Source organism: Ranitomeya variabilis, chromosome 2 (assembly GCF_051348905.1).
Source record: "Ranitomeya variabilis isolate aRanVar5 chromosome 2, aRanVar5.hap1, whole genome shotgun sequence".
In the NCBI taxonomy this organism is placed as follows: Eukaryota; Metazoa; Chordata; class Amphibia; order Anura; family Dendrobatidae; genus Ranitomeya; species Ranitomeya variabilis.
In genome coordinates, this window is record NC_135233.1 from 162,298,289 (window position 1) to 162,315,142 (window position 16,854).

Sequence of the window (16,854 nt, forward strand, 5' to 3'; positions counted from 1 at the left end):
ATGATTCCTGCACTTGAGTGGTAACTATACATGCTGTGCCCAAAAAAACTACTGGTGGTAGCAGGAAGGGAAGGGTATTTAACCTCTTGTTTCCTGTCCCCCATTAGGGCGGGGAGACATCCTCCAATACTGCTGTCATGAAAGGTTCCTAGAAACCGAATTACTGGTAAGTCTAATTCTATTTTTGGCCCACTCCTCTTTGCAGATTTGTAGTAATTCAGCCACACTGGAGGGTTTCCAGCATCACCTGGCCTTAATGTAATGCCATAGCATCTTCATCGACTTAAGATCAGGACTTTGATTAGGCCACTCACGTCTTAATGTTGTTTTCCTTAAACCATTCAGAGGTGGATTTGCTCGTGTGTTTTGGATCATTGTCCATTATCATTCCTTTTTTGAAATGCTGTTACTTCTATTTCAGCTTTAATGGGACATAGACCTTCCAAAATGTCCAGCACTTGTTTCATCAGTCTACAGATTAATTTCCCAAAAGTCTTGAGGATCATCAAGATGTTTTTAGGCAAAACTGAGGCAAGCCTTTGTGTTCTTACTGCTCAGCAGTGGTTTTAGTCTTGCAACTCTGCCTTGCAGGCCATTTTTGCCCAGTCTAGTTTCTTATGGTGGAGTCTTGAACACTGACCTTAACTGAGGCAAGTGTGGTCTGCAGAGCTTTGGATGTTGTTATGGGTTTTTTTGTGACCTCTTGTATGAGCCATCGCTGCTCTCTTGAGGTAGTTTTGGTCAGCTGCCCACTCCTCCACTCACCACTGTTCCATGTTTTTGACATTTGTGGATAATGGCTCTCATTATGGTTTGCTGAAGTCTCAAAGGTTTAGAAATGGTTTTATAACATTTTTCAGCCTCAATTACCTTGTTTCTCATTTGATACAGGATTTCTTTGGATCGCAGCATGATATCTAGCTTATGAGGATCTTTTCAGCTACTTCACTTTGTCAGGCAGGTCCTATTTAAGTGATTTCTCGATTGAGAACAAGTGTGGCAGTAATCGGGCCCACGTATGGCTAGGGAATTTGAACCACTCTTCCCAAAGATGTGATGAACCACAGTTAACTTATGTTTTAAGGGCATAGGGGGCAATCACTCTTTCACACAAGGCCCTGTAGGTTTGGATTTCGTTTTCACTTGATAACAAAGACCTTTATTGAAAAACTACATTTTGTGTTTACTTGTGTTATCTTTCTCTAATATTTACATTTGTTTGATCTGAAACATTTACTTGTGACCAACATGCAAAAGACTAGAAATCCGGAAGGTGGTAAACACTTTTTTTCACATAACTGTGTGAATATTTATATATAATATATACATATATATTTTAGGTACTGGACAAAACCCTACTCGTCAAGCCAGTGTGGGTGCTGGAATTCCCTACTCTATTCCAGCGTGGAGTTGCCAAATGATCTGTGGGTCTGGCTTAAAGTCTGTTAGCCTTGGAGCTCAAGCTATAATAACTGGGGAATCTGGTATAGTGGTGGCCGGTGGTATGGAGAATATGAGTCAGGTAAGAATATGTATGGCGTGCAGAGAAAATGTTCACATTATTCTAGATATTTAAAAGTATAAGGATATTTTGACCATTTGTTGGTGTAATGTTTCAGCTTTATGCTTTTGTCCAAATATGGATGTATGAGCATGAAATGACTTTTGAATCGACATCCGTGTAGTCCTGATGTGGTCAAACAGACCTACATGAATTCAGAGTCTGTGGAGTAGTGACCAGTATATTACAACTGCAAGCTGCCATCAAAATCTGTTTTTCAACTGACTTCCAAATTGGTATAGGGGAAAAAGGCTTTCCTCATGATTGATATTTTCACTCATGTCACCCGGTCATTCATTAATTTAAAGCAATATTCCAGTTTTTGTTTTTTTTTTTATATTTTGTTGGCGTATGCGGGAATCTCACTGTGCGTGGGTGACATCAGAGTGCAGTCTGCTGTTTCACACGCACTCATAGACTTGTATAGGTGCATGCAATCTGATTCTCGTTCTCACAGAATGCTGCAATTGTTTTCACATGCTGAATCGGCATGAAACCATCTCAGATGTGAGCTGGCCTATAGGTTAACATTTGGACGAGTGCAAAGCAAAAATTGTATATCTGATTGCACTCATGTATTTACATATCAAGTGGGAGTGATCCATATACTTATCAGCCGCTGTCATCAGCGCTGCTCCGGTCCCGCGGCGCCATTCTGTGACCCAACTTTTAACTGACTGGAAGTCAGATGTAAGGCCATGTGCACACGTTCAGTATTTTTTGCGTTTTTTTTTTGCGAAAAAAACGCTTACATATGCCTCCCATTATTTACAGTGTATTCCGCATTTCTTGTGCAAATGTTGCATTTTTTTCCGCGAAAAAATCGCATCGCGAAAAAAAAAAGCAACATGTTCATTAAATTTGCGGAATTGTGGGGATTCCGCACACCTAGGAATGCATTGATCTGCTTACTTCCCGCACGGGGCTGTGCCCACCATGCGGGAAGTAAGCGGATCATGTGCGGTTGGACCCAGGGTGGAGGAGAGGAGACTCTCCTCCACGGACTGGGCACCATATAATTGGTAAAAAAAAAATTAAAATAAAAAATAGTCATATACTCACCTTCGATGGCCCCCAGAGTCTTCCCGCCTCTCAGGTGCACGCTGTCGCTTCCGTTCCTATAGATGGTGTGTGTGTGTGTGTGTGTGTGTGTGTGTGTGTGTGTGTGTGTGTGTGTGTGTGTGTGTGTGTGTGTGTGTGTGAAGGAGCTGTGATGACGTCGCGGTCATATGACCGCGGTCACGTGACCGTGACGTCATTGAAGGTCCTGCACACACTATCTATAGGAACGGACCCGCTGAGGAGATCGGGTGTCTGCAGAGGGTGAGTATTACCATTTTTTTTTTTTTTTTTATTATTTTTAACATGATATCTTTTTACTATTGATGCTGCATAAGCAGCATCTATAGTAAAAAGTTGGTCACACTTGTCAAACACTATGTTTGACAAGTGTGACCAACCTGTCAGTCAGTTTTCCAAGCAATGCTACAGATTGCTTGGAAAACTTTAGCATTCTGCAAGCTAATTTCGCTTGCAAAATGCTAAAAAAAGGGAAAAAAACGCCAAAAAAAAATGCAGATTTCTTGCAGAAAATTTTGTTTTCTTCAGGAAATTTCTGCAAGAAATCCTGACGTGGGCACATACCCTAACAGTCACATGCTGTCAATGCAAGTCTGAGTGCCAGAATGAGTGTCTCGTAGACTCACATTGATTTATGACTTCTGGATCTCCGAGCAAACGCTGGGGTGACTTGGCAGGTCTCAAACTGCTGGAGACAGAGTGGAGCGGTGCTGATAAAAGATGAAGCAGGTATAAGGCTGGGGGCAGTGAGCATAACGTACATTAGTAGCACCACTCCAGCGCAGCAATAAAAAAGAACACTAGAGCGGTGCTTTAATTTTGTATTGTAACTGACATTTCATATACGTACATATTCATTTATGTATGTTATGTATTGTAAATGGCATTTGCATCTTTACCATATGTATAACACCCGAAAATATAGGGTGCTATAAAAGAAATTTAATAGTTCTAATGACATACTGTACATGCATGTAGATGCACTAGTACTACACTCATGGTGAAATATACCGTTATTATGACATCAAGGTTCACCAGTCTGTGGCAGGAACAGCGTCTGCTAGAAATGTCAGTTACTTTCCATGTGCATAGTAAGCCATTTTCTGTATAACTTCTGTGATTTCAGCAATTTAACTTTATTTTCAGGCCCCTCATATAGTGCACATGCGAGAAGGTGTGAAAGCCGGGGATGTGTCCTTACAGGATAGTATCCTTTGTGATGGCCTTAATGATGCATTTTACAAGTATCATATGGGAGTGACTGGTAAGATTTTTGTACTGTAAAATGTTGACATATTTTCCAACTAACAGTCTGGTCTTTCATGGAGAGCTCGTGTACTCTGTACAGATATCCTCTGTGTCAAGTGAGTGCTGGTTTTCATTGAACAGATGATATATTCTTTGAAAATGCAGATCTATCTATCTATCTATCTATATATATCTCTGTCGCAGTCTTAATGATGCCTTATTCATAGTCAATAATTTTTACAGTTATTAGATATGTTTGTTTTTTTGTTTGTTTTTAGCTGAAAATGTAGCCAAACAGTGGAAAATCACCAGGGACGAGCAGGATCTGCTGGCAGTCCAATCACAGAGAAGGACTGAAACTGCACAGAAAGAGGGATATTTTGACAAGGAGATTGTACCTGTTGAAGTTCCTTCAAGAAAAGGTAAAAAGCAGCTGAATCGGTAGTGAGATAGCGCTGATCTACAGTGTCACATATCTATGTGATTCCATGTACTACTGTCCAACATGCACTGCATGGCCATAGCAATATTAATGTATTCCCATTTCTAATATTTTGAGAATGTATAGGTCCTGCATAACAAATGTATCTGTATTCTCTCCTCTCTCTTTACAGGCCCCGTGATTGTCACAACTGATGAGTTTCCTCGACATGGAAGCAGTTTAGAGGGAATGACAAAATTAAAACCCTATTTTCTGAAGGATGGGACTGGTACTGTAACCCCAGCTAACGCCTCAGGTTAGTATTGTTGTCAATACCAGTACTTGTTTTACAAATGGGGGTCTATTTCCATGAGCATACTGTGATTTTGTGTTTCAGCATAGAAAGTTTGAAGCAAAAGTAGCCAAATAAAAGTAATATTTACACAATCATTGGGCACACATCTAGAACTGAGGTTGAGCACATCCATTGTTACAATTCTTGGTAACATGCCATATGTACTGTATATTAATAAGAAATGAATGTCACTATGATTTTTGGGCAACCTGAAAACAAATAAGTGGTCACATATGCAAAAATAGAAGTCCAATTACTGCAGCCTGGGAGAACATATACAGGGAGCAAAAAAATATAAAGTACTCTTCAGATAGATAATACATCAGGACCAATTATCCTACCCAAGCCTTGAGCAAAATAGTGCTGGTATCAGAGTTACAATCCTTCAAGGTGAGATGAAGGAAGGGGGGGGGGAAAAAAAAAACACGACGAGAATGAAATGTCACTACTGCGATGGGTGAGTGTCAATGGTTAGGAGTAGGGTTGAGCGAAACGGATCGTTCATTTTCAAAAGTCGCCGACTTTTGGCAAAGTCGGGTTTCGTGAAACCCGACCCGACTCCAGCGTGGGATCGGCCACGTGGTCGGCGATCTTGGCGCCAAAGTCGCGTTTCCCCGCCATTTTTTCAGCCAATTAAGGAGTGTGGGCAGCGTGATGACATAGGTTCCGGCCTGGTTTCTGCGGCGTCATAGAGCCATATTACCGTTTGGGCTGCAGTGATTTCCGCAAACACAACATATGCTTTGCACGGAGGGGAGAGAGGGAGAGAGAATGTAAAAAATAATCCACATTGACTTGCATTGGGTTTCGTGTTCCAGTCCGGAACCCGACTTTACAGTAGAATCGGCCGATTTCACGCGATCCGACTTTCGAGAAGGTCGGGTTTCACAAAACCCAACTCGATCCTAAAAAAGCAAAAGTTGCTCAACCCTAGTTAGGAGACAATTTGACCCAAAGACCCCAGACCGTTTGAAATTCTGCTGGGCATATCCTTTTCTGAAGGATAACTTTCTCTTATTAGTATTGTTAACCAGGGCCTTCCAACTGCTAATAGTGAGGCATCTGGCAGCCATCCAATGGAGAATATTGTTTTTCTGACTTAGAAAAAGGATGCTTTCACACTGTGTTGTGTTTCTCTGTTCGCTCTGTCATCACCATTAATCTTTTGGCCTGTAGGCGCATGCATCCGGACCCCATTTTGCCGGGGATTTAGGACTTATGCCCTGATGGGAACACAGAAGTCATATCAAAGAAATATTACCATTATGATGCAGTACAATATGTCACAAAAAAGTCTGATTCAGTGGGATCCATTGAAGCATTCCAGAATTATAACCACACAGTGACAGTGGTCAGAATTGTAAAATTTGACTTGTTCATGAAGGTCAAGATTGGCTTGGTCACTAAGGGGTTAAGGCCCTGGGCTCTAAGAATACCAATAAGATAGAGATGGTGGGTTTTATTGAACTATGCGATCAAGACATGTCTCAGCTTAAAGTAGCTCAACCTGTATGAGCGTGGGAGACCAAAGGTGTTCTGCAAATGAACAAAGTACATTATTATTGTACACGTTGCCCGAACTTCAAGGCAGGGGGACTAGTTATCTGAGAATTGAATAGGTACATTAAGGCAGACTTACCCAATTAACACGGCGGATATACCTGAACATTTATCAATTACTGCTATGGCATAGGGCAATGAATAATGTGGATCTCTCATAGATAAAACTAAATTTATTCTTCTGGCCAGTTCAGCTCCCCATATAGAAGGGTTACTACAGAGGTGAATAGCCATCGCCTCAATAACAATTGCAAAAAGGTCAGGTGATAGTGGGCACCCCTGTCTGGTCCCCCTATTTAATGGGACAGTGGCAGATGGAATATCGCTAACACAAACATTAGCTGACGGGGTAGAAAATTTGGGGTCAAAACCAAAAGATTTTAAGCAGGCTATGAAGTAGAGCCATTGCAGTGATTCAAAGGCCTTCCTTTTATCTAGTGAGGCCAAAGTCCACAAACTATCATCAGCCATGCCTAGCTGAACCAATGCCGATATTGGTCTAATATTAGTCGTAGTGGACTTCCTAGGCATAAAGGCCATGTGATCCAGATGGATAATGTAGAGGATTGCCCAAGATTTTGCTCCATATTTTGTAGTCTGCATTAACCAGGCAGATTGGTCTATATGAGGCGCAGTCTAATTCTTATCTGGCTTCAAAAGTGCAATATTAGATGCATCATAAAAGGAGTCAATGGGCCGTGAACTCATGGTGCAGTGTGGCAAGTAAAATCATGGATAAAATCTCATCTTTTATGATTTTTAATAGGAAGACCTTCAGGTCCAGATGATATGTTTGATGCTATGTCCGAGATGGAGAAGTGCAACTCCTCAGTAGTAAATGTAGCATCGAGCTGGGATAATGCAATGAATGTAATAGCAAGTACTCAGCACCTTATCTATGAAGTTGTCAGTAGTAGATTTGTACAGGGTAAAATAATGTTCTTAAAACCTGGAAGTGATTACTACCGCTTCCATAATTATCATACCGTTTATGCCTTGTATTTTAAGGACTAAGGGTACCTTCACACTGGTCGATTCTGCTACGATTACGACGCATTTGCGTCATATTTGACATCGCAGTACGAGCTCGCAGCCAGCGGTCACACTCTACGATGTTAACGCTTTTTCTGACGTAGTTGCGATGTGAACGTCACGCGTCGCAATCGTACGCTACCCTTCACACCGCCATAGTCCTACGACTCCGAGCGTGACGTATTACCAGCATGGGCGTGCTAAAACGTCACGCCCAATCAGGAGACAGGTATGCGGAAGCCCAACCCACGTAGTCGCATTACGAGCTGGTATGACCGCCGTCACATACTACGATTTCGACCGCCACAGCGGGACATTTACGACGAAAGAAAGTTCTGCTCTTTCTTTCACATCGTACGATGCTGGGCTGCGTCGCAAATCGTAACGCCATGTCACACTTTGCAACCTCGGAACGAGGACGGATAAACGTCACAAATCGAACGCTCGTTCAGACTTTGATTGCACAGTGTGAAGGGGCCCTAAGTTAGTTATTCTGTGTCAAGAGATGACAATTCTGCTTACCCTGTAAAAAATGTTTTTAGCACAGAAAAGTTTCTTACTTTTTGTAGCTAATATTCAGTTCATGACTATATAACCTGAGCACTCAGCCTATTAGGGTCACAGACGTCCTCAATACCATATATTGCTGCTCAGCCTCCTTGACCCAAGACTCTAATGATGCCTCCTCTTGCACTGTTGCTCGCTTAATAAACGATACAGGATCTCAGGAATCCTGTTATGTACGCTTTAATCGTATCCCAGCAAAGTGAAGGATTTACGGTAGATCAGTATCCTTAAAGGGACTCTGTCACCTCAAATTGGCAGGATATTTAAATGACGTTTCACCTGTCCGATTGTCCGATGGGCGGCGTTTCATCTCCATTTCTCCACCCTGTCCGTCCCTGTTGTCCGCGATATGTTAGTGAATTAGAGTACTTGTCCTCCATAGGTGGCGCATGCGCAATGCAATATTCGGTCGCGCAGTATGCTTTGCACAACTGCGGGCAAAGCCAAAAAGCATAACTGCGCATGCGCCCGTGCACTATGTCCCTCAACACAGCGAAATACTTCCAGGACATAGTGCGCGGGCGCATTCACAATAATGCTTTTTGGCTTTGCCCACAGTTTGGCAAAGCATACTGCGCGTGCACGAACGAAGATTGCATTGCGCACGCGCCAACTATGAAGCACACTTACTCTAATTCACTAACATATTGCTGACAACAGGGACGGACGGGGTGGAGAAATGAAGATGAAACACCGCCCATCGGACAGGTAAAAAGTCATTTAAATATCCTGCCAATTTTGAGGTGACAGTCCCTTTAACTTCAAGGTAGAAGCTGAGCTGATACGGAATTCTATCATTACCATTCAAAAGTCAAAAGGGGTGAACTGTTCAGTGTGGCTTTATAGACAGATAACCAAATTGTAGCAGGATAACTGGGCTATGATCAGAAATCCTATGGGGACCATGTGAAACAAAGGAGACATAAATTAGGGGACCCAAATATATAATCTCTATCAATTCTTGATAAGGGATGTCTACTTAAAGAATATCAAATAATTTTTCTTAACATAGGATGGAGATGTCTACAGAGGTCCACCTAGCCCACACTCGCTATAATTGGCTATAGTGGGAAGGGGGTATCATCCGGTAAGACTGAATATAATCTGCCAATCGTTGGGTGCAAAGTCTGATTAAAACCTCCCATGCAGAAAACATATGAGGAGTGGTATTGTTGAGCAAAACAAATTGCTCCTTGGAGCGCACAGGTTCCCACATGTGGAGGATTATATATACCTCAAATCCTGAAGGACTTGTATTAATTTACTCATGGACAAATATAAAGTGTCCCTCGGTGTCTCGTCAAGTTTGTAAAGGGTCTAATCGAAAAGAATTAAGAGCGAGATGCCTCTCTAAAAGAAAGCAAATGAGTAACAGATCTACTGGGTCCAAGGTTTAGTCAGATATCCTGAATGTTCAATAGTAAGATTTGTTTCTTGGAGACAAATTTTCTTATCACCTGATCCAAGAAAACAACATTGACCTCTTACGGGGAGTACAGAGATCCTTCACAGTCCAAGACAGCCAGTTACTAGTGCAACTACTGAGATACCGTACATGATCACCTAGACAAAAATAGACATACACGAACAGCACCTAGTAATGCACGACATATGTGGAGTGATACTGTAGTAGACAAAAGAACAAGGTGTCAAGAATATAGACTAACCAGTTATCCTCAACCGAGGCATTCGATAGTCCCATTTAAAACAAGAATGCGAAGGAGAATCAACATGGGGAATACCTGGGTAACACAACAGCATGTCAAGTATTAAGAGTTCACAGGGGCTTCTAAAAGGATGCAGGAGCTAAAGAGAATGGAAAGAGGGGAGTCGGGGTTCAAGAAAAGTATGTGTATATCTCTCTATCTCTCTCACAAAAATAAAGGGAACACTAAAATTTCACATCCTAGATATCGCTGAATGAAATATTCCAGTTGTAAATCTTTATTCATTACATAGTAGAATGTGAGAACAATAAAACCTAAAAATGATCAACGTAAATCACAACTAATATCCCACGGAGGTCTGGAGTTGGAATGATGCTCAAACTCAAAGTGGAAAATGAAGTTACAGGCTGATCCACCTTCAGTGCAAATGCCTCAAGACAAGGAAATGATGCTCAGTAGTGTGTGTGGCCTCCACGTGCCTGTATGACCCCCCCTACAATACCTGGGCATGCTGATGAGGCTTCAGATGATCTCCTGAGGGATCTCCTCCCAGACCTGGACTAAAGCGTCCACCAACTCCTGGGCAGTCTGTGGTGACGTTGGTGGATGGTGCGAGACAAGTCCCAGATGTGTTCAATCGGATTCAGGTCTTGGGAACGGGAGGGCCAGTCCATAGCTTCAATGCCTTCATCTTGCAGGAACTGCTGACACACTCCAGCCACATGAGGTCTGGCATTGTCCTGCATTAGGAGGGACCCAGGGCCAAACACACCAGCATATGGTCTCACAAGGGGTCTGAGGATCTCATCTCTGTACCTAATGGCAGTCAGGCTACCTCTGGCGAGCACATGGAGGGCTTTGCGGCCCTCCAAAGCAGGGCTGTGGAGTCGGTAAGCCACAGTTGCGACTGCGACTCTGACTCCTGGATTTTATCAGGTTCTGACTCTGATTCCTTCATAAATGGCCAATTCGTAACAATAAATTTACTGTTGTAAAATATTAACATCGTGCTTATTTAGTTTCTCACCATCATATAAGTAATCAGACCACTTAGAGCAAAAACTATATTTATTAGAATACAATTAGAATATAGCAAATAACTTTTATAAACTTTTCTAAACTCTTGTAAGTAAATATGCAATAAACACTGTTATGCAGTTAATAAGAAGAAATCTATAAATTTGTCCTCAGAAAAAGTATTGCCTCTGTCAGATCCTCCTTCATGGATGCCCTCAAATCTGATCTAATTATTTTGAGAGCAGAGAACAACCTCTCTACACTAACTTGGGTTGGTGGCAAAGCAGTAACCACTCGGGCAACATCTCTGACAATGTCAGGATACAGAGGAATCGCTTGTTGCACTGTTCTTTTTGATGAACGGTCAAATTTCTCAAATTTCTTTTAGTGCACATGAGAAAATCTGCTGAAATGTACTGGCTGTGTTCTTTGATGGGGATGACTCTTCTTCTATGCAGGAACGCTTTGCACGGTCCTTGTGATCCAAATATTTTTCTAAATTAAATTCTTCATCAGTTGATGAGGGTGAAGATGTGGCAGGACGACCAAATTCTTCTTGTTCCTCCTGACTGTTCTGCAACCCTTTCATCCTTACTGCTATTTCAAACAGAGCTTCTTTTCCTTTAGTTAGCTGTTGATCATCTAGAAGAATCCGATGCATTGGGTCTACATAAACAGCTGCCAAAAGAATGTTATTTTGTAATAGTAGCTCCTCTCTCCGTTTCATTGATGTAGCAATGCCACTTGCAATTAACCCTCTGCTTGTAATTTTTTAGTCACTGTAAATGGGTGCTCTAGCAATTTTTCCAGCTCAGTCACCTGATTCCACTGACTTTCATTTAGCGTCAGTTGAGGGTTAGCCATGTCTACAAGAAAGCTTTTCAGTTCAACCAAGCACTGAATCATTAAGTAAGTACTGCCCCCTCGTGTGGCTTGATCAATAATTGCCCCTTTTCCAGCACGTCTCTTCAAAATTGAGTCAACTTTAGGGGTTCTGGTAACAGTAGCCAATTTTCTCACCTTGCCAATCAGTGCAGCAGCATGTCCTTTTTGCAGACTGTCTATGATAGCCAGCTGTAGCGTATGCACAACACAGCGCATGTGATGAATGAAACAACGTATTGACAGTTTCAACAAGATCATCTAATCTATCATGTTGCTGTTCATCTGAAGCAACTTCAGTTTGCTCCTCAGTTACAATACTGTGTTCCTCTATTTCAAACATTTCTGTGTCTGTGGACCCAGATTGTTCTTCTAGCTGCTGGTCACCATCATTACTCTCATTCATTTGCTTAACCCCTTCATGACCTTGGGATTTTTAGTTTTTCCGCGTTCGTTTTTCACTCCCCTCCTTCCATAAAAAGCCATAACTTTTTTATTTTTTCGTCAATTTGGTTATGTGAGGGCTTATTTTTTGCATGACGAGTTGTACTTTTGAACGACATCATTGGTTTTACCATGTCGTGTACTAGAAAACGGGAAAAAAATTCCAAGTGCGGTGAAATTGCAAAAAAAGTGCAATCCCACACTTGTTTTTTGCTTGGCTTTTTTGCTAGGTTCACTAAATGCTAAAACTGACCTGCCATTATGATTCTCCAGGTCACTACGAGTTCATAGACACCTAACATGCCTAGGTTATTTTTTACCTAAGTGGTGAAAAAAAATTCCAAACTTTGCTATAAAAAAAAAAAAAAAAAAAATTGCGCCAATTTCCAATACTTGTAGCGTCTCCATTTTCATGATCTGGGGACGGTTGAGGGCTTATTTTTTGCGTGCCGAGCTGGCGTTTTTAATGGTTCCAATTCGGTGCAGATACGTTCTTTTGATCGCCCGTTATTGCATTTTAATGCAATGTCGCGGCGACTAAAAAAATGTAATTTTGGCGTTTCGATTTTTTTTTCTCATTACGCTGTTTAGCTATCAGGTTAATGCTTTTTTTTTATTGATAGATCGGGCGATTCTGAACGTGGCGATACCAAATATGTGTAGGTTTGATTTTTTTAATTGATTTATTTTGATTGGGGCGAAAGGGGGGTGATTTAAACTTTTATATTTTTTTTATTTTTTTCACATTTTTTTTTATTTTTTTTTACTTTTGCCATGCTTCAATAGCCTCCATGAGAGGCTAGAAGCACGCACAGCACGATCGCCTCTGCTACATAGCAGCGATCTGCTGTTCGCTGCTATGTAGCAGAAAATCAGGTGTGCTGTGAGCGCCGACCACAGGGTGGCGCTCACAGCTGCCGGGGATCAGTAACTATAGAGGTCTCAAGGACCTCTATGGTTACAATGGAGAAGCATCGCCGACCTCCGATCATGTGACGGGGGTCGGCGATGCGCTCATATCCGCCCGGCCGGATGCGGTAGTTAAATGCCGCTGTCTGCGTTTGACAGCGGCATTTAACTAGTTAATAGCGGCGGGTGAATCGCGATTTCACCCGCCGCTATTGCGGGCACATGTCAGCTGTTCAAAACGGCTGACATGTCCCGGCTTTGATGCGAGCTCACCGCGGAGCCCTGCATCAAAGCAGGGGAGCTGACCTCGGACGTACTATCCCGTCCGAGGTCAGTAAGGGGTTAATAGTACTTATCATATTTGAAGCATTGTCAGTTATGACAGAAAGAACTTGCTCTTTTTTAAGTTCATAGTCTTGCAGAACCTTTTCCACCAAGACCTGGAGAAACTCACTGGTGTGATTAGCTTTGGTGTCTTTTACTGCCAATGTCTTTGTAACAATTTCACTTTTGTCACAAATCGGACATTGATGGCAAAATAGTTCTGTGACGTGTGCAGGCATCCATTTTAAAGGGAACCTGTCACCTGAATTTGGCGGGACCGGTTTTGGGTCATATGGGCGGGGTTTTCGGGTGTTTGATTCACCCTTTCCTTACCCGCTGGCTGCATGCTGGCCATAATATTGGATTGAAGTTCATTCTCTGCCTTCCAATATTGCCTTGCGCAGACGTGTACTCCGGAGGACAGAGAATGAACTTCAATCCAATATTGCGGCCAACATACAGCCAGCGGGTAAGGAAAGGTGAATCAAACACCCGAAAACCCCGCCCATATGACCCAAAACCGGTCCCGCCAAATTCAGGTGACAGGTTCCCTTTAAGAAGCAGAAAGCGTCCCTTGAGAGTTTTAAGTTCTTCCTTTAGTAATCGAAGAAGCTTTTAAACAAATTTTCTAATACTCTCTCTCTCCAGAGAAACACCAAGCTTGCGGGCCATTTCCCAATAAAGACACATAAAAGCTGGTCGTGAAAATAATGAAATAGGCACACTATCCTTTACAACAAGCTCTATGATCTGTTTTTTAAATGTATCTACTGTCATTGTCACAGTAACTTTGTCACTGACAAAATATCTTGCAACTGATGGCTGCAAAGTTCTCTGCTCCTTTGTTTGGCTGGAAGAGCTGGGCACTGGTTCATTGGTTTGGATGCAGTCTCTCATCCATTGCTTTCAGTACTTCTGGATGAAAGCGCTGTAAATGTCTCTTTAGATTAGAAGCTCTGGTAGGAGCATTTTTATCTTTCCTGGATATGCACTGATCTTGGCTTCACAGCATTTGTTTTCGTCTGGATCATTTGTCATACACCGACAGACATAATGTTTTCTATCTTGAGTGACGGTGAAATGTTCAAATACAGCTGATTTTAATGTGACGCTTCTTTGAAATTCTCAGGTTTTTAATTCTGCATTCACAATCCAAATGACAATTGTTTTTCCTAAAAACAATTGTACAAAATTATTGCCAGGTCGTACAACTGATATAGTGGTCAGTAATACTGTTATTCCTCATGTACTCACAGTTAACTGATGCAAAGTTTGTTGAAAGGATAATACTTCTTACAGTCTTCCTCTTCTGAGTAGCAGCTGTGAGATGCTTGGAAGACGCACACCTAGTAAACATCTAGTCTAGAGGAGGAGCTTTACTACTAAGAATTTGCAACACATTTTCACTTTCAGTTTCATACATTGTAAGTAGGGGGGTTGGGGCAGCATGAGGTTAACCAAGTATAAGATTAGATAAGGGCAGTGGAGAACAGTGACACACAAGAAGTAAGAAATGTCTCTATCTCCAGCAGAACTGCTTATCACTGTTGTTCATAGTTTGATAGTACATATATATTTGAGTAACATTTATAAAATTCATATGAAAGTTCAATTATGAAATATGAATACATTTTTTTTAAAGTCTGAGTTGGTACATTTCTACCGACTCCACGACTCCGACTCCACAGCCCTGCTCCAAAGAAATACCACCCTATACAGTTACTGACCCACTGCCAAACCGGTCATGCTGAATCATGTTGCAGGCAGCAGATCGCTCTCCACAGTGTCTCCAGACTGTCACATGTGCTCAGTATGAATTTGCTTTCATCTGTGAAGAGCACAGGGCGCCAGTGGCGAAATTGCCAATCCTGGTGTTCTGTGGCAAATGCCAATCGTCCTGCACGGTGTTGGGCTGTGAGCAAAACCCCCATCTGTGGACGTCGGGCACTCAGACCATCCTCATGGAGTCGGTTTCTAACCGTTTGTGCAGACGCATGTACATTTGTGGCCTGCTGGAGGTCATTTTGCAGGGCTCTGGCAGTTCTCCTCCTGTTATGCTCCTCCTACGCTGACAGACACGGCAAACCTTCTTGCCACAGCTCGCATTCATGTACCATCCTGGATGAGCTGCACTATCTGAGCCACTTGTGTGGGTTGTAGAGTCCGTCTCATGCTACCACAAGTGTGAAAGCACAAACAACATTCAAAAGTGACCAAAACATCAGCCAGAAAGCATTGGCATTGAGATGTGGTCTGTGATCCCCACCTGCAGAACCACTCCTTTATTGAGTCTTGAAAATTGCCAATAATTTCCATCTGTTGTCTATTGCATTTGCACAACAGCATGTGAGATTGTGAAACAGTGTTGCTTCCTAAGTGGGCAGTGTGATTTCACAGAAGTTTGATTTACATGGAGTTATATTCTGTTGTTTAAGTGTTCCCCTAATTTAATATATAATTTTTTATTTTACAGACCAAAAGTTTGGACACACCTCATTTTTAAAGATTTTTCTGTATTTTCATGAGTATGACAATTGTAAATTCACACTGAAGGCATCGAGACTATGAATCAACACATGTGGAATTATATACTTAATTTCAGTTGTTTCACACTTTTTTGTTATGTCTTATTTTACCCTTCGCCACAACAGCACCCCACATGAGAGAGAGGGATCCGCCCATAGGAGCAGGAAACCTACAGAATAAAAGGAGGCGGTCCCCTCTCCTCCTCAGTTTAGGTTTCCTGTTTCTATGGGAACCCCGAAGTACCTGCAGTCCAAAAAGGATTCCTGGGCCATGCACCCGCCTGCGTCAGTCTCTGGTGGAACGGCAGGGGCTGCGGTACCAGAGGCAGCGGCGGGGGAGCCACTGTTTGCAGCCTCCCCCCTCGTCTGTTCATCGCCATGGTCCGGGTTCGGTGCCGCTGGGCCGCCCGGATCCATGAGGACGCGCGCGCTCAGCGGCCGGCTTCTTATCCAGCAGCCGCCGCATGGTAAGGAGGAGCGGCGCGTCTAACCCGGAAGCCGCTGGAGCACTTCCGGGTTGGGTCCGGGGAGGCAGGAGATTCGGCGCCAGATTTAAAAGTGCAGCGCTAGCGTCGGCCGGTGTGTGTAAGTATGGCTTCACCGGCCGATGTAGCGCACTTGTCTGCAACAGAGCAGTCTCCCAGTAAGGAGACGAGCGCCAGGAGCAGCACCAAAAGTGGAGATCGATCCCAGGAAAAGCGATCTGCCACCAAACAGAAAGGTCTTTCAGCTAAGAATCCGCCTCCAGAACCGGTACCTGTCAGCTTCACTGGGTGAGTTTTAAAAGAGTCTCTTCCCATATGCTGATATATGTTCCTCCTATATCCCCTTCCTCTAGACTAAGAAAAGGACACATAAAACCAAACACAGAGAATGTGCCTTATGCTTGCAACCCCTCCCGGACTCATATACTAAGAGGTTATGTGCAGAGTGCATCGTACTGACCTTACGGCAAGAAAACGTAATGACTCCATCTGACGTTAGAGCCATAATTCGGGAAGAGATGCAAGGTCTGGCCCATACAAGTAGCACCAGTACCCGCCAGCCCAGCAGGTCCCGATCTCCAGTAAGCTCGGAGTCAGAGGTAGTGCAAAAATCCTTTGATGAAGAGGAGTCCCAGCCAAGTTCATCGGAATATGAAGGAGGGCTTTGTCTACCAAATAGCAGTGTAGACAGTTTAGTTAAAGCCGTCAGGAGCACGATGGGGTGCCCAGATGAGAAGGGAAAGAAGTCAGCGCAGGACATCATGTTCGCGGGGTTAG

General features: G+C 42.9%; 1 protein-coding gene across 1 annotated transcript in view; it reads left to right on the forward strand.

Annotated features, from left to right (window-relative positions):
* The first annotated feature begins 1,341 nt into the window (after positions 1-1,341).
* The window catches only part of LOC143804730 (acetyl-CoA acetyltransferase, cytosolic-like), a 35,663-nt gene continuing 20,150 nt past the window's right edge, over positions 1,342-16,854 (forward strand). The window contains exons 1-4 of the mRNA XM_077283120.1: positions 1,342-1,522; positions 3,788-3,905; positions 4,168-4,311; positions 4,504-4,626. Coding sequence (XP_077139235.1) covers positions 1,418-1,522; positions 3,788-3,905; positions 4,168-4,311; positions 4,504-4,626 — 490 coding nt within the window. The 5' untranslated portion in view covers positions 1,342-1,417. The remainder of the gene's footprint in view (positions 1,523-3,787; positions 3,906-4,167; positions 4,312-4,503; positions 4,627-16,854) is intronic.